Source organism: Hyla sarda, chromosome 3, assembly GCF_029499605.1.
Source record: "Hyla sarda isolate aHylSar1 chromosome 3, aHylSar1.hap1, whole genome shotgun sequence".
In the NCBI taxonomy this organism is placed as follows: domain Eukaryota; kingdom Metazoa; phylum Chordata; class Amphibia; order Anura; family Hylidae; genus Hyla; species Hyla sarda.
Window position 1 is genome coordinate 139,409,495 of NC_079191.1, and position 19,436 is coordinate 139,428,930.

General features: G+C 44.5%; 1 protein-coding gene across 2 annotated transcripts in view; it reads right to left on the reverse strand.

Moving 5' to 3' along the window:
• Nucleotides 1–19,436, reverse strand: part of WDR49 (WD repeat domain 49) — a 117,938-nt gene that overhangs the window by 63,271 nt on the left and 35,231 nt on the right. For both annotated transcript variants that reach the window (XM_056565094.1, XM_056565093.1), the window contains 3 exons: nt 7,493–7,657; nt 4,615–4,730; nt 903–1,033 (listed from right to left, as the gene is read on the reverse strand). In XM_056565094.1, the coding sequence (XP_056421069.1) occupies nt 903–1,033; nt 4,615–4,730; nt 7,493–7,657 (412 nt within the window). The remainder of the gene's footprint in view (nt 1–902; nt 1,034–4,614; nt 4,731–7,492; nt 7,658–19,436) is intronic.

Below are 19,436 nucleotides of genomic sequence, written 5' to 3' on the forward strand. Positions count from 1 at the left end.
ATGCTAGGAGTTGTAGTTTTGCAACAGCTGGAGGAACGCAGGGTAAGAAATACTGGCCCTCATTTACTATTGCAAACCCGACATGTTTTGTCGGGTTGTGCGCCAGAATCTGTCGCATTGCGCCAGAATTTGCGCCTGAATCGGAAAAGCCTCGACTAACTCTCCGGCCCTTATTTACTAATAGTGTTGTGTAGGTTTCTTTGTGGGTTTTAATTCCCTACAATTTATTTTCCACTGTATTTACTAAGGTTTCCCTACATTTTGCTTTTTTTTATACATGCTCTGATCTGTCTGGTTTTCCTCAGCTCAAATCCACCACATTTTATGTGGAAACCCTAGTAAATATGTTGGGTTTTTGTGAAAATGTCAGGAACACGCCCCTTTTCCAGGTGGCCACGCCCCTTTTTCGTGTTTTCGTAGCAAAATGGAGAGTTGGTCGGGGTTTTTTTCAATTCTGGCGCAAAATCTGACGCAGACAAAATTTCTGGCGCACAACCCGACAAAACATGTCGGGTTTGCAATAGAAAATGAGGGCCTCCGTTTTGCTAAGAAAACCCGAAAAAGGAGGCGTAGTCTCCAAAAAGGGGCGTGTTCCCTACATTTTCACAAAAACTCAATATATTTACTAAGGTTTTCACATAAAATGTGGTGGATTTGAGCCGAGGAAAACCCTACAGATCAGAGCATGTGTAAAAAAAGGAAAGTGTAGGGAAAGTGGAAAGTGTAGGGAAACCTTAGTAAATACAGTGGAAAATAAATTGTAGGGAATTAAAGCCCACAAAGAAACCTACACAACACTCTTAGTAAATGAGGGCCACTGTTTCACATGGTTAGGTTTCTTCTACCTTGGGCTATAAAGTAGCCCCTCAAATCGCATTCAAACAACGTGCTGTAATCTTTACCTGTGACCAGGCTTTGTGGTGGTAAGAAGGCCGCACATAGGATATCATCATGGTGCTGCACTCCTCCTTTCCACTCGGTAGGCTGAACAAGGTATTGGGTTAAAGTGTTCAGTCGAAAAACTGTAATTATCCTTAAAGAGGGGGAAAAAAAAGATATAAGTATATATTGTGTATGCGATCAAATCTCTGCCATTTTTATATTTTATTTTATTTTTTGCAAGGAGAGAAATATCTTGGAGATTACTGCATTTTCATATTACAAGCTGATGTAGGCCAACCAGGGGGGTAGCTATAGGGGTGCCGAGGATGCAGTCGCACCGGGGCTCTGGTGCCTAAGGGGGCCCCAAAACACATCTGCCCCATAAGAGACCAGTATTATAATTGGTACATATGGCCCTGTTGCAGATTTTGCATTGGGGCCCATAAGCAACAAGATACCCTTCTTAGGCACAGGTTTCTCAATTGTAGTCCTCAAGTGCACCCAACTGCATTTGTGATTTAAAGGAGTACTCTAGTGGAAAACTATTATTATTATTTTTTCAAAAGAACTGGTGCTAGAAAGTTAAACAGATTTGTAAATGACTTATATTTATAAATCTTAAACCTTCCAGTACTTATCAGCTGCTGTATGCCCCAAAGGAAGTTGTATTTCTTTCTGGAGTTTTTTCCAGTCTGGCCACAGTGCTCTCTGCTGACACCTCTGTCCATGTCAGGAACTGTCCAGAGTACAAGCAAATCCTCATAGCAAACCTCTCCTGCTTTAGACCGTTCCTGATACGGAAAGAGGTGTCAGCATAGAGTACTGTGGTCAGACTTAAAAGTACTCCAGAAAGGAATACAACTTCCTGTGAAGCAAACAGCAGCTGATAAGTACTGGAAGGATTAAGATGTTTTAATAGAAGTAATTTACAAATCTGTTTCACTGTCTGGCACCAGTTCATTTAAAAAAAAAAAAGTGTTTTCCACTGGAGTACCCTTTTAAAGGGAACCTATCAGCTGCGTCATGCTGCCTGAACCACAGGCAGCATTAACAGGCACAAGGTTGCTCATTACAAAGCACTATGATTTACTCTACTTTTCACACACATGGGAAAGGGGGAGATTTATCAAAACCTGTGTAGAGGAAGAGTGTTACAATTGTCAATAGCAACCGATCAGATTCCTTCTGAAGCCTTTGAAAAATAAAAGAAGCAATCGGTTTGGTTGCCACTCTTCCTCTTCATAGGTTTTGATAAATCTTTCCCATCATGTCATACAGGCGAGGCAGGATTAGGTCAATGAGTCAAGGAGGTTGGCACTACAGCTTCTTTCCATCCTGTTGGACTTAACTGGAAGGTCTCTACCGATACACAAATAGGGAGAGAGCTTTTAGTCAAGCCCAGTGGGGCTTAAATTTCCCTGTCAGTAGTTTAACTTTGGACATCTCCGTGGGACATGATAAAAGTTTTGATTAGTCGGGGTCTGAATGTTAAGCTCCCACCAAGAAAAAGTTCCCTAACAAGCTCACTGCGATCTCTGTCTGAAATGAGCTCTTTTATACATCTTTGGAGCTTTTCCTGTGCAAGAAGAAAGAAAAGGCAGTGAGCTGGGGAGTGAAGAGTACAACCTCCCACTTCTTCTGCCTCATTCTAGAGATCGGTATATGGAACTGAGGCTTATTGCTCTCATACACTGTTTATGTTGGTTGTTGGCACGCTGCTGATCAACTGTTGATGGCCTATCCTGTGGACAGGCCATCAATAGCTATGGCCGAAACAAGCCTTTAAAGGGGTACTCCCGTGGAAAACCTTTTTTTTTTAATCAACTGGTGCCAGAAAGTTGCCTGGAAGGATTATGATTTTTTAATAGAAGTAATTTACAAATGTAAATTACTTCTATTAAAAAATCATAATCCTTCCAGTACTTTTTAGGGACTATATATTACAGAGGAAATGCTTTTCTTTTTGGATTTCTCTGATGTCACGACCACAGTGCTCTCTGCTGATCTCTGGTGTCCATTTTTGGAACTGTCCAGAGCAGGAGAAAATCCCCATAGAAAACATATGCTGCTCTGGACAGTTCCTAAAATGGACAGCAGAGGTCAGCAGAGAGCACTGTGGTTGTGACATCAGGGAAATCCAAAAAGAAAAGCATTTCCTCTGTAGTATACAGCCCATAAAATGTATTGGAAGGATTAAGGTTTTTTTTTTCTGGTGTTTTCCCTTAGAATTCCTTAGAGAATTTATTAAATGTTTGTACAAAACTCCACTATATAAATAATGGCAGTAAACACACCTTTGAAAAAAAAACAATAATGCTTGCAAGAACACTTTTACATGTGTTTTAAAATACAAACCAATGACTGAATAGGAAACTCTTATTTGTAGAGAAGCACTCCGTATCTCAGACAATGATTGTGACTGTTGGAGGTAATGAGTACTTGTGCTTAAAAAGGTTGCCCATTCTTAAAACAGCACTCAAGGCAATTTCTTTTTTTTACTGCCCACATGTAACATGCTAGAAATAAACAGCTGTGCTGATTCTTTTCTTACCAGGTAGAGATATTTCCACAATATGATGCTGTTACAGTTCCGATTTTTACCATCGTGACCAGCATTAGGACTGTCTTCCTCCTTCATCTACTGCTGTGTGGACCAGAAGTCACTTCTCTATAGGACACTCAAAATGAGTTTCATAGCGATGCGAAAAGAATTTGGCTTCCGGCCCACACAGCAGTAAATTAGGGATGAGTACAATCACAACCTGACAACACTAGTCATGTGGCCAAGAAGCAGGATCGGAAAGCATCATATTGGAAAAATTAAGCTGAAGCCAATCACTGGCCCCAGAGATAACATGCATGACATCATGGCTACGGGCCCGGCAGGAAACACCAGAGCAGTGGTAAATTTACAGCTGAGTAAAATGTTATTTTTCCTTATTTATGCCATTTTCAGCTCTTAGTCAGACACTCCATTAACTTCATGGAGACCTGAGGATGTAAAAAAGCTAGGAGACTAGCGAAACAATTGTTGCCTCTGGTATCGCACCTGTTTGTAAATAAAAAGTGAATTGGACCGGAAGAGTGCTGCAGTGCTCCTTTTTCCTAAGGGTGATTCATGGAGACCTAAATTGTCAGGTTTTTGATGGAGTTAGGCAGTAAGAACAATTTAGACAGACAGTCATTACTGAGAAGGAGTCAGTAGAAGGGAAACTTATTTCCCTAGCTATGGAAGGAAAAGGGGTCATTGTCGTAGGGAATTGACCTCACAATCTGAATGTAGGACACAGAGCAGCTCGCAATCATGTAACTGTAAATGGAATGACCAATCATTCACCCATCATTACCTTCACCATTATATTGATGTCCGCTGCTCTCTGTTCCCTACATTTCGGCAGCATTTATTGATCTGATCGGGTGGGTTTAGTTGTCACTATGAGTCTCGGTCAATGGATTAAAAGGGAATCAATAAGTTTGAATGAATCAAATAGAATCAATATTTTTAAATTAATTCTTATCAACTAATGAATTTGTCAATAATAATCTACTGATAGGTTAGTAACATAAACTAAAATGGGCTGTCCAGTTTAGAAAATCAAGTTTCATGTACCCCATTAGGTAATTCGAATTTAACATGGGGGGGGGGGGATTTTTTACGGATTCTCGGCTAATTGTCAAGGGACAAGGAAGGAAAGGATTTTCCAAAGCGGTGAACCTCTGCAGTGCACATACCTTTCCCATCCGACCACCAATATAGTTCTTTTTAGCACCAGGATCTGAGAAATCTCCACTGCTCTGTCTCTTCCAGCATTTAGTTTATGGTGACAATGACCATTGAAATCCCATATCTTGAACAAAACATAATAACGAAAGGAGAACTGTTATTGCCAGCAGTCAAAAGATCTCTAACTCCACAGTAGCGTGCAAGGTAAAGTGTAGTCTGCAATGGCAGAACATGCAGGAGCAAAAGCATATGGCCATAGCAGAACATGCAAGTGTAAGGGCCATACACTTGTTGCACCTGCATGTTCTGCCATTAAAGACTACACTTTTCCCTTCATGCCACTCCAGACCTGTGATAACCAATTAAACTCATATTACTATGTTTATTTTTATGGAAAACAGTTGATTAATTTTTTTTTGCACTATTTACCCCTTTCTGTTTGAGATTATAAATAGCCGGCAGTGCGAGGTTTACAGCACCCTACTCTATAACCCATAAAGAATCCACAAAAGATGGAAAACACACATAGGGTTGGTTACTGTAGGGAACTTCAGGGTTAGACCCCTTTTTAAGGCAAGGTGTCACCCTTTTTAAGGCAAGTACCACAACAGTTCCTGGGCAATCAGGGGTAGCTCTATTTCCCTATATCAATAGGGATTAGTAGTGCGAGTCACAGTATCCCTTATACAAGCTTTTTCCCTCTGTCTTGGACCACCATGAACCCTTACTGGATGTAGAACCAGATTATATACACCAGAGGACTACCTGGATTGGGTGAGACCCTTTGTTTTCGACAAACTTTGTTTTTTCTTCTAGGTACCCCCGCTTCTGGCATGCTTATTTTGAAAGGTTAGGGGAACCCTTTGTGGCTTGAGTACATGTGGTCTATTTAGGGTGCTGCCCCCCCCCTTCCCCCCACACTATCACTAAAACAAAGTAACAAAAGCATTTAGCTTAGTGCTGTTCCCCTTACCGTAGGTAATCTGCTCTTCTATGATATCCTTCCCTAGTTCTATGTGTGATATGGATCCATAATATAGTACCAATATAAGTCTATAGGCCAATGCTGTACTTTCATGCATTTCTTATATATAAAGATTTTTTTTCTGCCTAGTGATGCATATGAAATTCTGGGATTTACAGCATTTTTTTTTTATGCAATGGAGGTATACTCCTCTAAGTGCATGCCACATATGGCTTTGCTGTACTGTATGCTTGATGTCTATACAATAATCCATACAGTAGTAAGAGGTGAAGAATGGCACTCACCATCTCCAGTTTTCTTCTCTTTATTGTATCAAAAAGAGCAGGTATACATTCGTCATTTCACCCAGAATGGTGCGGACGCACCATGCTGGGTGAAATGCCGAATGTATACCTGCACTTTTGGATAAAATAAAGAGAAGAAAACGGACAATGGTGAGTGCCATTCTTCACCTCTTACTACTGTATGGACTGTCAATTGAACTATCTTCTGTAGAATTGAGCACCACTAGTCCGTCCGAAGTGTATCCCCAATCAGTGGAAGCTGCATAAGGGAGACGCATATTATTGCGGTTATAGCCGACCGGCTGTTTACTAGTATCAGTCTTTTGGTCTACATAATAATGTTATACATCATTAATAAGGTTTGTATTTTTTGTACTTTGTACATTTTCAGGTTCTGATTATCTGTAAATCTAAATGTTTGACATGCCATTAACTATTTATATGCATTTTATACGAAAAATAATATATATATATATATATATATATATATTCTGCAACCAATACATGGAGAATTTAAATAAAAGTTTTGTTAGTTGTTTGTTCAGTTTTTTAGGTAAAGGAAAGTGTCATTTTTTTATGGCATAAATGTGATTTACTCTGCCATTTTACATGCTGTGAAACCCTTTATTACATTGGTGTGGCCGTTATTCAATGGTGTATTTCCTCCTGAACCTTTTACACAACCCAGATTGCTGCTTTGTGTGCGTCATTTACATTTAGAATGGTGAAACGCTAGGATGCCTTTGGATTTTATTGGCTGTTTTGTTTTACAAAAACATCAAGTTTGCTACATGCATCTTCCCCCTCCTACAAACTCATTAAAGCATGCCGGAGAGCCTGTAAGCCTTTTGAGATAGGGGCTTGACAAGGTCAGGATTCATGCCTAACACTTACATTTTTTTTTAATGCTAAATTTTAATAGAGGTATCAACCTGATATATAGAAGGAATTTTACTAAAGAATTAAAACCCATTTACCTATGGCAGAGTAGATAGAACATCATCACACATTGTACCATCATTTGTCACTCTAGCTTTGTTTGTTATAAATATAATCATATATTTATTCAGCAGTCAATGCCTTGCTGTAACAGCGGCTTAAAGTAGACCTATAATTTTTTTTCAACACAGCTCTTAAAGGGGTACTCCAGAGGGAAAAAAAAAGTTTTCAAATCAACTGGTGCAAGAAATCTAAACAGATTTGTAAATCACTTGCTCAAGAGGAAGTTGTATAGTTCTTTCTATTCTGACCACAGTGCTCTCTGCTTCAGTGCTCACTTCTGTCTGTGTCGGGAACTATCTGGAGCAGGAGCGGTTCGCTATGGTGATTATTTGATAACTACATTTTTCTGTGTACAGTACAAGGAGAAGCTGCCGGAGTAAAGGATGGTTTTGTTACGTGTTCCTGACATTTATATGTAAACTACTGGTGACTTGCCTATATAAAGTGGATTAGCAAAGTTCAAACTTCATTGAATGCATGGGGGGGGGGGGGGGGGGAGAGAAGGTAGCCCCTTCACTGCGTGTATGTTTCACTTGTTTTCTGTGTGGACTGTTTCAGTGGATATTACCCCTCCAAGAATCTAACATGACAGGCCCTAAAGCACGTTCTGCTCACCTTTACTGTTCCATCAATGCTCCCTGTTAAAAGCCTTGTTTCGGTTGCATCTAAAGCCATGGTGCTAATTTCCGCATTGCCGTGACAGCCAGAGAACTGCTTGATCTTCCTTCCAGTATCTATCATCCAGAAGGTAATTGTCGATCCCGTATCTGAGCTGATTGCCTGGAAAGTGAGGAGAATTCCACATGAATAGAATCAGTGCTTAGCCTTTCTCATTAGTATCCATGAATACCGAACACTGCCTACTTCCCCTTTAAATGTAGCAACCTAAAAATATACTAGGTATACAATACATATAAGGTTGGGCTCAACATACACATTTTATACACTTGAACAGGAAGATCAACATACGTTAACGGATGCTGAAAACTAATGCTACTGTATGTCAAACTGCAGAATCCCTTTCCAATGACTTAAAGGAAATCTGTCACAAGTGTCACCTGCACTAACCTGTCAGTGCCAACAGATCATGCAGGTGACACTGATTACAACGGTACTAACCTTGTCCCGTTCCATGGCAGGGATCTCCGGTAAACTTGGCCATTATCTCTAGCTCCGGGCACGGGCGGATCTTAGTGACGTCACCGCTAGAGTCGAGCGAGGTTACAGTGATTAGATTTGTCACAAACTTCTCGACTCGGCAGTTGCTCCCTTTAGCCTGCATAAATTAGTTCATCTGCTGTTCTCTAGCAGTGGGACCCAACAGGGAGCCGCAGCGGTGACGTCACTAAGCTCCACCCATGCCACAAGCCACTGTTGCTCTCTGGTGGGTCTCGCAGCATCGGTGACTAGAGATGAGTGAAGTTACAGTGATTCGATTGGTCACAAACTTCTCGGCTCGGCGGTTGCTGACTTTAGCCTGCATAAATTATTTCAGCTTTCAGGTGCTCCGGTGGGATGGAAAAGGTGGATACAGTCCTAGAAGATTCTCTCCTAGAACTGTATCCATCTTTTCCATCCCACCGGAGCACCTGAAAGCTGAACTCATTTATGCAGGCTAAAGTCAGCAATCGCCGAGCTGAGAAGTTTGTGACCAATCGAATCACTGTAACTTCACTCATCTCTAGTCACCGATGCTGCGAGACCCACCAGAGATCAACAGTGGCTTGTGGCATGGGTGGAGCTTAGTGACGTCACCGCTGCGGCTCCCTGTTGGGTCCCACTGCTAGAGAACAGCAGCTGAACTAATTTATGCAGGCTAAAGGGAGCAACTGCCGAGTCGAGAAGTTTGTGACGAATCGAATCACTGTAACTTCACTCATCTCTAGCGGTGAAATCACTAAGCTCCACCCGTACCCCAAGTCGGGGGCCCGGAGCTGGAGCTAACGGCAAAGATTACCGGAGAACCCCGCCACAGAACGGGACGAAAAGTGAGTACCGTTGTCATCAGTGTCACCTGCACTACCTGTCGGTACCGACAGGTTAGTGCAGGTGACACTGGTGACAGATTTCCTTTAAATGGTAAAAACACAGATTGCTATTGTAGAACGGAACCCTTCAGACAGTCTCATCAGTAAGCAAACAGACCCAAACAGGAAGATGTCACAGTTCAGCAGTCATTAGTTTATTCTAATAAATCACATATAGCAATACATTCCACTTGTAGTATGCGGTATAACAGAAACTTCAGCAATCCTTCACTTTAGGTTCTTTACATAAACATAAACAGCCCTCGGCTGTCAAGGCATGCTGGAAGTTGTAGTTTTCAAACAACTAGGGACACGCTGATTTATTGTATAGAAATATAGGTGTGATACTGATTAAAGGGGTTATCCAGCATAAGGTGATTTTAGTACATACCTGGCAGACAGTTATGGACATGCTTAGGAAGGATCTGCGCTTCTCTTGGGCTAAATGGCTATGCTGTGAGATTACTATAACACTGTGGCTAGCTTTCTGTGAACTTGTATTTCCTGTTTTCAGCTTTCTTGTTTGCCTACAAATCCCATGATACCATTTTCGACCTTCCCACACATCAGCTACCCCACCCATTGAAACATAAATGAGCTGCAGACCTGTGGTTTTCAATCAGGGTGCCTACAGCTGTTGCATTAGTTGCAGATTGATCCCTCCACCCATTGAAGCAGACAGGCTCCCTGTCATCAGCTGACTAGTGAGTCAGGTCTCGACCGCAATGCAAGCTGGGAAAAATCCGAGACAGCAGTCATTTTGTATGCTGTTAAAAATAAATACAGTAACCCCCCGACCTACGATGGCCCCGACATATGATAAAATCGACATACGATGGCCTCTCAGAGGCCATCGCATGTCGATGTCAGCATCGACATACGATGCTTTTATATGTCGGGGCCATCGCATTAACTGCTATCCGACAGCGCAAAATGCTTAAGCTGCTGTCGGATAGCAGTTTAAGCATCCCTGGCAGGTTCGCTTACCTATTCCCGCTGCTCCGGGTCCACTTCGCGATCCTCCGGTGTCTTGCGCATCTTCTCCAGGGTCCGGGCCTTGCTTTCCGGTGTCGTTATTACGTCACTACGCACGCCGAGCCGGCGCAGCAGCGTAATAACGTCACCTGAAAGCGAGGCCCGGACCCTGCAGAAGATGCGCAAGACACCGGAAGATCGCAAAGAAGACACCGGAGCAGCGGGACAGCATCGGGAGCCCCTGGAACAGCAGCGGGAGCGGTGAGGACCTGGTGCGGAGCGGCGGGGACAGGTGAGTACAGCTTCCTATACTTTACATTGCACGGATCCCTCAACATACGATGGATTCGACAAACGATGGGTTGTTTGGAACGAATTACCATCGTATGTTGAGGGACCACTGTATTGGGGTGAAAATCACAGAAAAATTGTGAGAAAACCATCACACACAGGTACAGACACTATATTATGAATTACAGTAACTTTACAGCCCCGGTAGCATAGTCAAATAAAAAAAACTCCCGGAATACCCCTTTAAATTCTGACGTCATATTGACCCTTATTATATTATCAATAAAACTTGCGTGAGACAGACAGGCCTGTAGCTGAAAACCCATACATAGCTAGTCCCGCTCTCAACTGAGAAGTGAATACAATTGTCTCAGCCTAGGACAGTGGTTTTCAACCTGCGGACCTCCAGATGTTGCAAAACTACAACTCCCAGCATGCCCGGACAGCCAACGGCTGTCCGGGCATGCTGGGAGTTGTAGTTTTGCAACATCTGGAGGTCCGCAGGTTGAAGACCACTGGTCTAGGAGATTCTGGACTGATTCATTTTAGTTCCTATCAGAGAGAGTCGATCAGCTGCCGCTGATGTATTCAGTTCACAGAGGAGTGCCGAGACTGGATACAATTTTATCTGCAAACATCTGATAGCAAACAAATATCTTGAAAATGGTGAGGACTTGAAAGTATATTAGAAAATGTTATAACGTTTCATTTATTGTATATAAAGAGGTTAAGCATTTTTAATCTAAAACTGGGAAAAAACTTTTTTGAGCCTTATTATTACTATGAAATGGTCACTGATGTTTCCTCAAACTTTGCATAAACCAATGGTACAGGCAAATATAATAAATACAGTAAAATATACATTATAAGGGAGTTTTCTCAAAACCTGTGCAGAGGAAAAGTTGCTGAGTTTCCCATAGCAACCAATCAGATCGCTTCTTTCATTTTTGAAAAATGATAGAAGCGATCCGATTGGTTGCTATGGGCAACTCAGCAACTTTTCCTCTGGACAGGTTTTGATAAATCTCCCCCTATATGGACCAAAATATTAGGGGCATCCCCCTTAATCATTTGTTTCATTTATGGGGTACTCTGCCACTAGACATCTTATCTCCTATCCAGAGTACCCCTTTGTGCCCCATTGTTCTAAGTGTATACAAACCAGCCCCTACCAATGCAGTCAGCCTTTACACACAATTTTGAAAGTATTAAGTTCATGAAATGTCTTTCCTCCTAGATTTCCCATATTCAACTGTGAGAGATCAACACATTCAAGAAATGTAAAGGGCACTCACCATTCAGATGCTTGCAACGGACATGAGATGGAGCAAAAAACGGCACAGTCGCACAAAGTTACACCCCCGTTTGCTGTTTGACCGTCTCATGGCCGTTGCACTGTTAGTGTCATTGTGACCTGATAAATGTTCATCGGACCAAGCATCTGGATGGTTAGTGCACTCTCTTTATTTCTTGGATGTGTTAAAGAGGTAAATCAACTGGTGCCAGAAAGGTACCATATGCTGCTTTCTGCTTTCTAAAATAGACAGAGATGTCAGCAGAGAGCACTGTGGTTATGATGTCAGCAGAGAGCACTGTGGTTATGATGTCAGCAGAGAGCACTGTGGTTATGATGTCAGCAGAGAGCACTGTGTTCCAAAAAGAAAATAATTTCCTTTGTAGTATTCAGCAGCTAAAAGGTACTGGAAGGATTAAGATTTTTTAATAGAAGTAATTTACAAATCTGTTTAACTTTCTGGCTGTTACGCCTAGCGCTCCGGGTCCCCGCTCCTCCCCGGAGCGCGTACGGCGTCTCTCTCTCCGCAGCGCCCCGGTCGGTCCCGCTGACCGGGAGCGCTGCACTGTCATGGCCGTCGGGGATGCGATTCGCACAGCGGGACGCGCCCGCTCGCGAATCGCATCCCAGGTCACTTACCCGTTCCCGTCCTCTGCTGTCATGTGCTGGCGCGCGCGGCTCCGCTCTCTAGGGCGCGCGCGCGCCAGCTCCCTGAGACTTAAAGGGCCAGTGCACCAATGATTGGTGCCTGGCCCATTAGGTTAATTGGCTTCCACCTGCTCCCTGACTATATCTGACCTCCTCCCATGCACTCCCTTGCCGGATCTTGTTGCCTTGTGCCAGTGAAAGCGTTTTGTGTGTCCAAAGCCTGTGTACCAGAACTTCTGCTATCCACCCTGACTACGAACCTTGCCGCCTGCCCCCGACCTTCTGCTACGTCCGACCTTGCTTCTGTCTACTCCCTTGTACCGCGCCTATCTTCAGCAGTCAGAGAGGTTGAGCCGTTGCTAGTGGATACGACCTGGTCACTACCGCCGCAGCAAGACCATCCCGCTTTGCGGCGGGCTCTGGTGAAAACCAGTAGTGTCTTAGAATCGGTCCACTAGCACGGTCCTCGCCAATCCCTCTCTGGCACAGAGGATCCACCTCCTGCCAGCCGGCATCGTGACAGTAGATCCGGCCATGGATCCCGCTGAGGTCCCTCTGCCTTATATCTCTGATATTACCACGGTGGTCGCCCAGCAATCCCGACAGATCGCCCATCTAACCCACCAGCTGTCGGAAGTGTCCACCATTGCGCAGCAACTTCAGTCGCAACTTCAGCAGCAATCATCTCCTCCGCCCGCTCCTGCACCCCTTCCGCAGCGAGTGGCCACTCCTAGCCTCCGCCTGTCCTTGCCGGACAAATTTAATGGGGACTCTAAGTTTTGCCGTGGCTTTCTTTCGCAATGTTCCCTGCACTTGGAGATGATGTCGGACCAGTTTCCTACTGAAAGGTCTAAGGTGGCTTTCGTAGTCAGCCTTCTGTCTGGAAAAGCCCTGTCATGGGCCACACCGCTCTGGGACCGCAATGACCCCGTCACTGCCTCTGTACACTCCTTCTTCTCGGAAATTCGAAGTGTCTTTGAGGAACCTGCCCGAGCCTCTTCTGCTGAGACTGCCCTGCTGAACCTGGTCCAGGGTAATTCTTCTGTTGGCGAGTACGCCATACAATTCCGTACTCTTGCTTCTGAACTATCCTGGAATAATGAGGCCCTCTGCGCGACCTTTAAAAAAGGCCTATCCAGCAACATTAAAGATGTTCTGGCCGCACGAGAAACTCCTGCTAACCTGCATGAACTCATTCATCTAGCCACTCGCATTGACATGCGTTTTTCTGAGAGGCATCAAGAGCTCCGCCAGGAAAAAGACTTAGATCTCTGGACACCTCTCCCACAGTCTCCATTGCAATCTGCGCCTAGGCCTCCCGCCGAGGAGGCCATGCAAGTGGATCGGTCTCGCCTGACCCTGGAAGAGAGGAATCGCCGTAAGGAAGAGAATCTTTGTCTGTACTGTGCCAGTACCGAACATTTTTTGGTGGATTGCCCTATCCGTCCTCCACGTCTGGGAAACGCACGCTCGCACCCAGCTCTCGTGGGTGTGGCGTCTCTTGATGCTAAGTCGGCTTCTCCACGTCTCACGGTGCCTGTACGGATTTCGCCTTCAGCCAGCTCTTCCCTCTCAGCCGTGGCCTGCCTGGACTCTGGTGCCTCTGGGAATTTTATTCGGGAGTCCTTGGTGAATAAATTCCGCATCCCGGTGACCCGTCTTGTCAAGCCACTCCACATTTCCGCGGTCAACGGAGCCAGGTTGGATTGCACCGTGCGTTACCGCACGGAGCCCCTCCTAATGTGCATCGGAACTCATCACGAAAAAATTGAGTTTTTGGTCCTCTCCAATTGCACTTCCGAAATTCTCCTTGGACTACCCTGGCTTCAACACCATTCCCCAACCCTGGATTGGTCCACAGGGGAGATCAAGAGCTGGGGTACCTCTTGCTTCAAGGACTGCCTTAAACCGGTTCCCAGTACTCCCTGCCGTGACCCTGTGGTTCCTCCTGTATCCGGTCTCCCTAAGGTCGTTATGGACTCTGCCCGCCTTAAGAAGTGCCTCTCCCCCCCTCCCAGTCCAGTCAGGCAAGCCTCGGTGCCTCCTCATGGCCCTCGTCCTGGTGTCGCACTGCCCCGTGCCAGGCCTCGCCCTCTGCCCTCCCTCCCCATTCCCACTCCTGCTGTACTGCCTGCCGTTGAGGAATCCCTCCATCCTTTCCCGGTGTCCTCATCCCAGGGGAGGCAGTTACCGGACAAAGAGAAGGGGAGACCTAAGGGGGGGGTACTGTTACGCCTAGCGCTCCGGGTCCCCGCTCCTCCCCGGAGCGCGTACGGCGTCTCTCTCTCCGCAGCGCCCCGGTCGGTCCCGCTGACCGGGAGCGCTGCACTGTCATGGCCGTCGGGGATGCGATTCGCACAGCGGGACGCGCCCGCTCGCGAATCGCATCCCAGGTCACTTACCCGTTCCCGTCCCCTGCTGTCATGTGCTGGCGCGCGCGGCTCCGCTCTCTAGGGCGCGCGCGCGCCAGCTCCCTGAGACTTAAAGGGCCAGTGCACCAATGATTGGTGCCTGGCCCAATTAGGTTAATTGGCTTCCACCTGCTCCCTGACTATATCTGACCTCCTCCCATGCACTCCCTTGCCGGATCTTGTTGCCTTGTGCCAGTGAAAGCGTTTTGTGTGTCCAAAGCCTGTGTACCAGAACTTCTGCTATCCACCCTGACTACGAACCTTGCCGCCTGCCCCCGACCTTCTGCTACGTCCGACCTTGCTTCTGTCTACTCCCTTGTACCGCGCCTATCTTCAGCAGTCAGAGAGGTTGAGCCGTTGCTAGTGGATACGACCTGGTCACTACCGCCGCAGCAAGACCATCCCGCTTTGCGGCGGGCTCTGGTGAAAACCAGTAGTGTCTTAGAACCGGTCCACTAGCACGGTCCTCGCCAATCCCTCTCTGGCACAGAGGATCCACCTCCTGCCAGCCGGCATCGTGACACTGGCACCAGTTGATTTAAAAAAAAAGTTTTCCATTTGAGTACCCATTTAAAGGAGTATTCCTGGGAAAACTTTTTTTTTTTAATATCAACTGGTTCCAGAAAGTTAAACAGATTTGTAAATTACTTCTATAAAAAAAATCTTAATCCTTTCAATAATTATCAGTTGCTGAAGTTGAGTTATTGTTTTCTGTCTGGCAACAGTGCTCTCTGCTGACATCTCTGCTTGTCTCGGGAACAGCACAGAGTAGAAGAGGTTTGCTATGGGGATTTGCTTCTAAACTGGGCGGTTCCCGAGACAGGTGTCATCAGAGAGCACTTAGACAGAAAAGAACAACTCAACTTCAGCAGCTCATAAGTACTGAAAGGATTAAGATTTTTTAATAGGAGTAATTTACAAATCTGTTTAACTTTCTGGAGCCAGTTGATATATTTTTTCCTGGATAAAACCTTTAATGGTATTCATGGACTTTATCAGGAGTAAGCACCACTGTGTCCTGTAGCTATGGGAGCAGCTGTCTAGGTGGGACTTGATCAGCTTTGAGTTTGGAATATGGGCGTGGGGAATGGTCGCAGAGGCAATCAACTTTAGAAGCGTTTAGGGACACAGCAATCATTATCTGGTATTAAAGTCTAAACTAAAGTTTAGCTGCATCCAAGGCCTTACATCACCAAGCACAATGCCAAGCATCAGATGGAGGGGTGTAAAGCGCCACCACTGGACTAACTTCTTTTTCAGGGTTAGGTTAGGTTTGGCAAATGAAGCTTGGTGGAGGAGGGATAATGCCATGAGGTTGTTCTCAGTGGTTGGCCTAGTTTCTGTGAAGGGAAACCCTAATGCCTCAGCATGGTAACACATTTTGGACTATTGTAAGCCTCCAACTTAGTGAAAACAGTTTAGGTTTGTCCCTTTTCAGTTTTAGCATTACTGTGTCCCAGTAGACAAAGCAAGGTATGGTTGGGTGAGTTTGGTGTGGAAGAATTTGACTGGACCAGACAGATCTCTGACCTCTACCTCTAATCAGAGATTGTGAGCAAGGCCTCCTCATCCCACATCAGTGTCTGACCTCATCAACCCTGGATTGGATGAATGGGCCAAAGTTCTTCAGACACACTTCAAATTCTTAAAGAAAGTCTTCCCTGTTATACCTGCAAAGGGGACCAACTCAATAGCAAGTCCCTGTAAATGTAATGAGCAGGTATCCTAAAACTTTTGTCAATATAGTGTAGCTTCATTTTTTTTCACTAACCAGGATCTTATCTTTCCCCTTTCTAAAGTCAAAATGCCTTTTATGCATCACAGGTTTTTTTTTGTGTTTTTTGCTTGTAAAAAAAAAGCCATATTTTCTGCATCCTTTTAAAAGCATTTTGTGGAGTTTTTTACGTTAATGACATGTCATTAATATGAACCAATGAGAATGCATACAATGTTTTGAAAAAAAAATTAGGTCAAGGACCCAAAAGGCAAGAAAAATGCTACACACACTGTTTTTAGTGTATTTTATATATCTAGTTGCAGTTGCATGGAAAAATTTGTTGCATGGATAAACTTCAAAAAAAAGTGTGTTATTTTTGCAAAATACATACATTTTATCTATCGCATATACCACATATATTATATGTCAAATATGGGGAAAAACTTCAGTTCACTTGTCTTCAGCCACCAACTTTAGAAATAGACGGACTTAAACTAGTTAACCATTAATCTTCAAGGTTCATGAGAAACAAGCTGGAGAAAGATTTACTGATCTATTAAATGGAAAGGGTAAAGCAGCTGTCAGGCCGCAGCAGTGACACGTGAAAGAGGCTGTGGTGTACTGACGGATGACTTCCCCCGCTAATGTAGGCATCTGGGCTCTTACAGATCCGTATTTATTATAACTCCAAGATGTATGCCTATTAATGCCCAATTGGTAATAAAATAAAAAAGAAACATATAATACAGAAAAGGAACATACTGATGATAAAGTACAGAAGGAACTGCTTTCTGACTTGTCGTTTATCTCTGTGCATGGATAAAATGAAGAAAACTTGGGTAATAATTTTACCATAGCACATCCTAACTCCAACCATACACTTTGCATTACTTTTGCAATGTGTCAGAGGGAGCTATGGATCATTTTAGATTAAAGTCAATCTCCAGGCAGGCATTAAAAAGTATTAGGTTGTAATATAATACACAAGCAAATGGCAAGATAATAGCCATTAGGATATTTACAGTATCTCTAAACCTCAATGGCAAGAAGCAGTGGCTGATGGGTACTTCAGTCCTCCTCTTCTCAGGTACATAAGAAAGATTGCATTAAGCACTTGCCCACATAGGAAATTAGATAAAAGACAGTTTGCTCATAAACGTCTTGGGGCCCTTTTACACAGTTTCTAGGAATGTCAGCTGATTGGATCTTTTGTGGGGCCAATAAAACCATTGTTACTATTATCGACAATGATGGAGGTTAATGGCTGCCGGAACAATCCACTGATTGCTTGTGCGGCCTGGCTGCACCATTAGTTAAGCCCCGTAAAGGCTCAGTAAACAAGTGCCGATCAGGATGATCAAAGCATTTTATCCTGCCCTTGGCCCTTGTAAATAAGCCTGTTGGCTGGTTTTACACCAGAATAATATGGACACATAATACAGTGAGCTGTCATTGTGGGTCATCAGACACTCATTCAGGCGAGAACTTAGGGCTGTAATATGGATCCAATGCTAACGTAAAATCAGCCTTAGAAGGTCTTCTATAAACCGCAGCTTGTAGAGTGATCAGGCTTATAACATTAGTATGAAAAAATGAAGATATATATATATATAATTTATTTATAAAAAATTTTGATTTTGCCAAGTACTTTATTTTTAAACAAGACCACAGAAAATTTACATTTGTGTGTTTTACGTGACACAGCAGTCACTGATCACTCTTCTTAAAGTAGCCACATCCTGTTCTGCCTGATCTTAAGGTGGCACAGGGACGCAGCCACTTTAAGTCAGTGAGCAGTAGCTACCGATACTTGTGACAAGTGAAGCTGCTAAAGTGTTACCCCCCGAAGAGTGGTCCAGGGGAGGTCAGATGAGTGTAAGCCTAGACCCTGGCATAAACCCTGGAGCGGGCACCGTGATGGTAGCTAAACTTCTGCCCACATCAGCTTCACTGCTCCTCCAGTTTTGGGACCTACAGTTATGGCCCAACCAGAGCAGTAGATCCCAACCCTGGACCGAAAGAGCAGTGGAACATCAAAGCAACAGGGCAGAATGGCTGGGCCACTGGTGGCAGTATGTCTTTGAGGGCTACCAACACACTACTTTATATGGGGGTATAAAGGAGAGGGGTCTACAAACTATATGTGGGCACAGAGGGGGCATATAACTAAATATGGGGGCAGTAAAGGGGCCTACATTATAGATGGCAGTATGGGGGCCTACATTATATAAGAGGGCAGTATGGGGGCGTACAACTATATAGGGGCATTATGATGGCCTACATCTACCGTATTTTCCAGCATATAAGAAGACTGGGCGTATAAGATGACCCACAACTTTTACAGTTAAAATATAGAGTTTGGGATATACTTGCCGTATAAGACTATATGACACTTTATCTTTATTCTGTAGGTCCATACGATTAAAATTACACCCTATTTATATAGGTTAGATTTTGTCGTACTTCTGGAAAAAATCATAACTACATGTACAAAAATGTATACATTTAAAATTGTCCTCTTCTGTCCCCTATAACTTTTTTATAGCTCAATGAGGTACCATAGAACCACACTGATCTGTGTGCTCTGCGCTAGATTGATAAAGCCTGGTCCTGCCAGGCTTCATCATTCTCAGTGCAGGAGCTGGCATGGAAGGAGAGGTAAGCCCTCAGGCTACCTCAGAAGGGGATCGCCCCTCTGCGATCGCGCTGTGTGGGGGCGATCCACCTCACTGGGCCACCAGGGATGGGATAAACGCACCTTTAGACACCGCTGTCAGCTTTGACAATGGCGATCTAAAGGTTTAATAGCCAGCCACGGCGATTAACCACGTCGGCTATTAACGCCAGCCCCCAGCTACAGGAATCAGCTGAGGGCCAGCCAGTATGACGGGGGCTCAAGTCGGGAGCCCGCACCATATCTGGACGTGCCGCTGAGCGCTAGGCAGCCCTGTAGATGCATATATTCGAGCCCACTGTGGAGCTCCGGTAACCAATGACGCTTCGCTAGGTGTCCTGGTCACGTGGTATGATGTGCCCAATCACACTGCAGGAGGTGGGGCAGGACGGAGTCACTGCAAGAAGCGCTCGGATCGTGGGCATGCAAACAGGTGTAAAAAAAAAAAAAAATATATATATATATATATATATATATATAAGGTACACTGCAGGAGGTATATATATGGCCAGGAATAAGCGG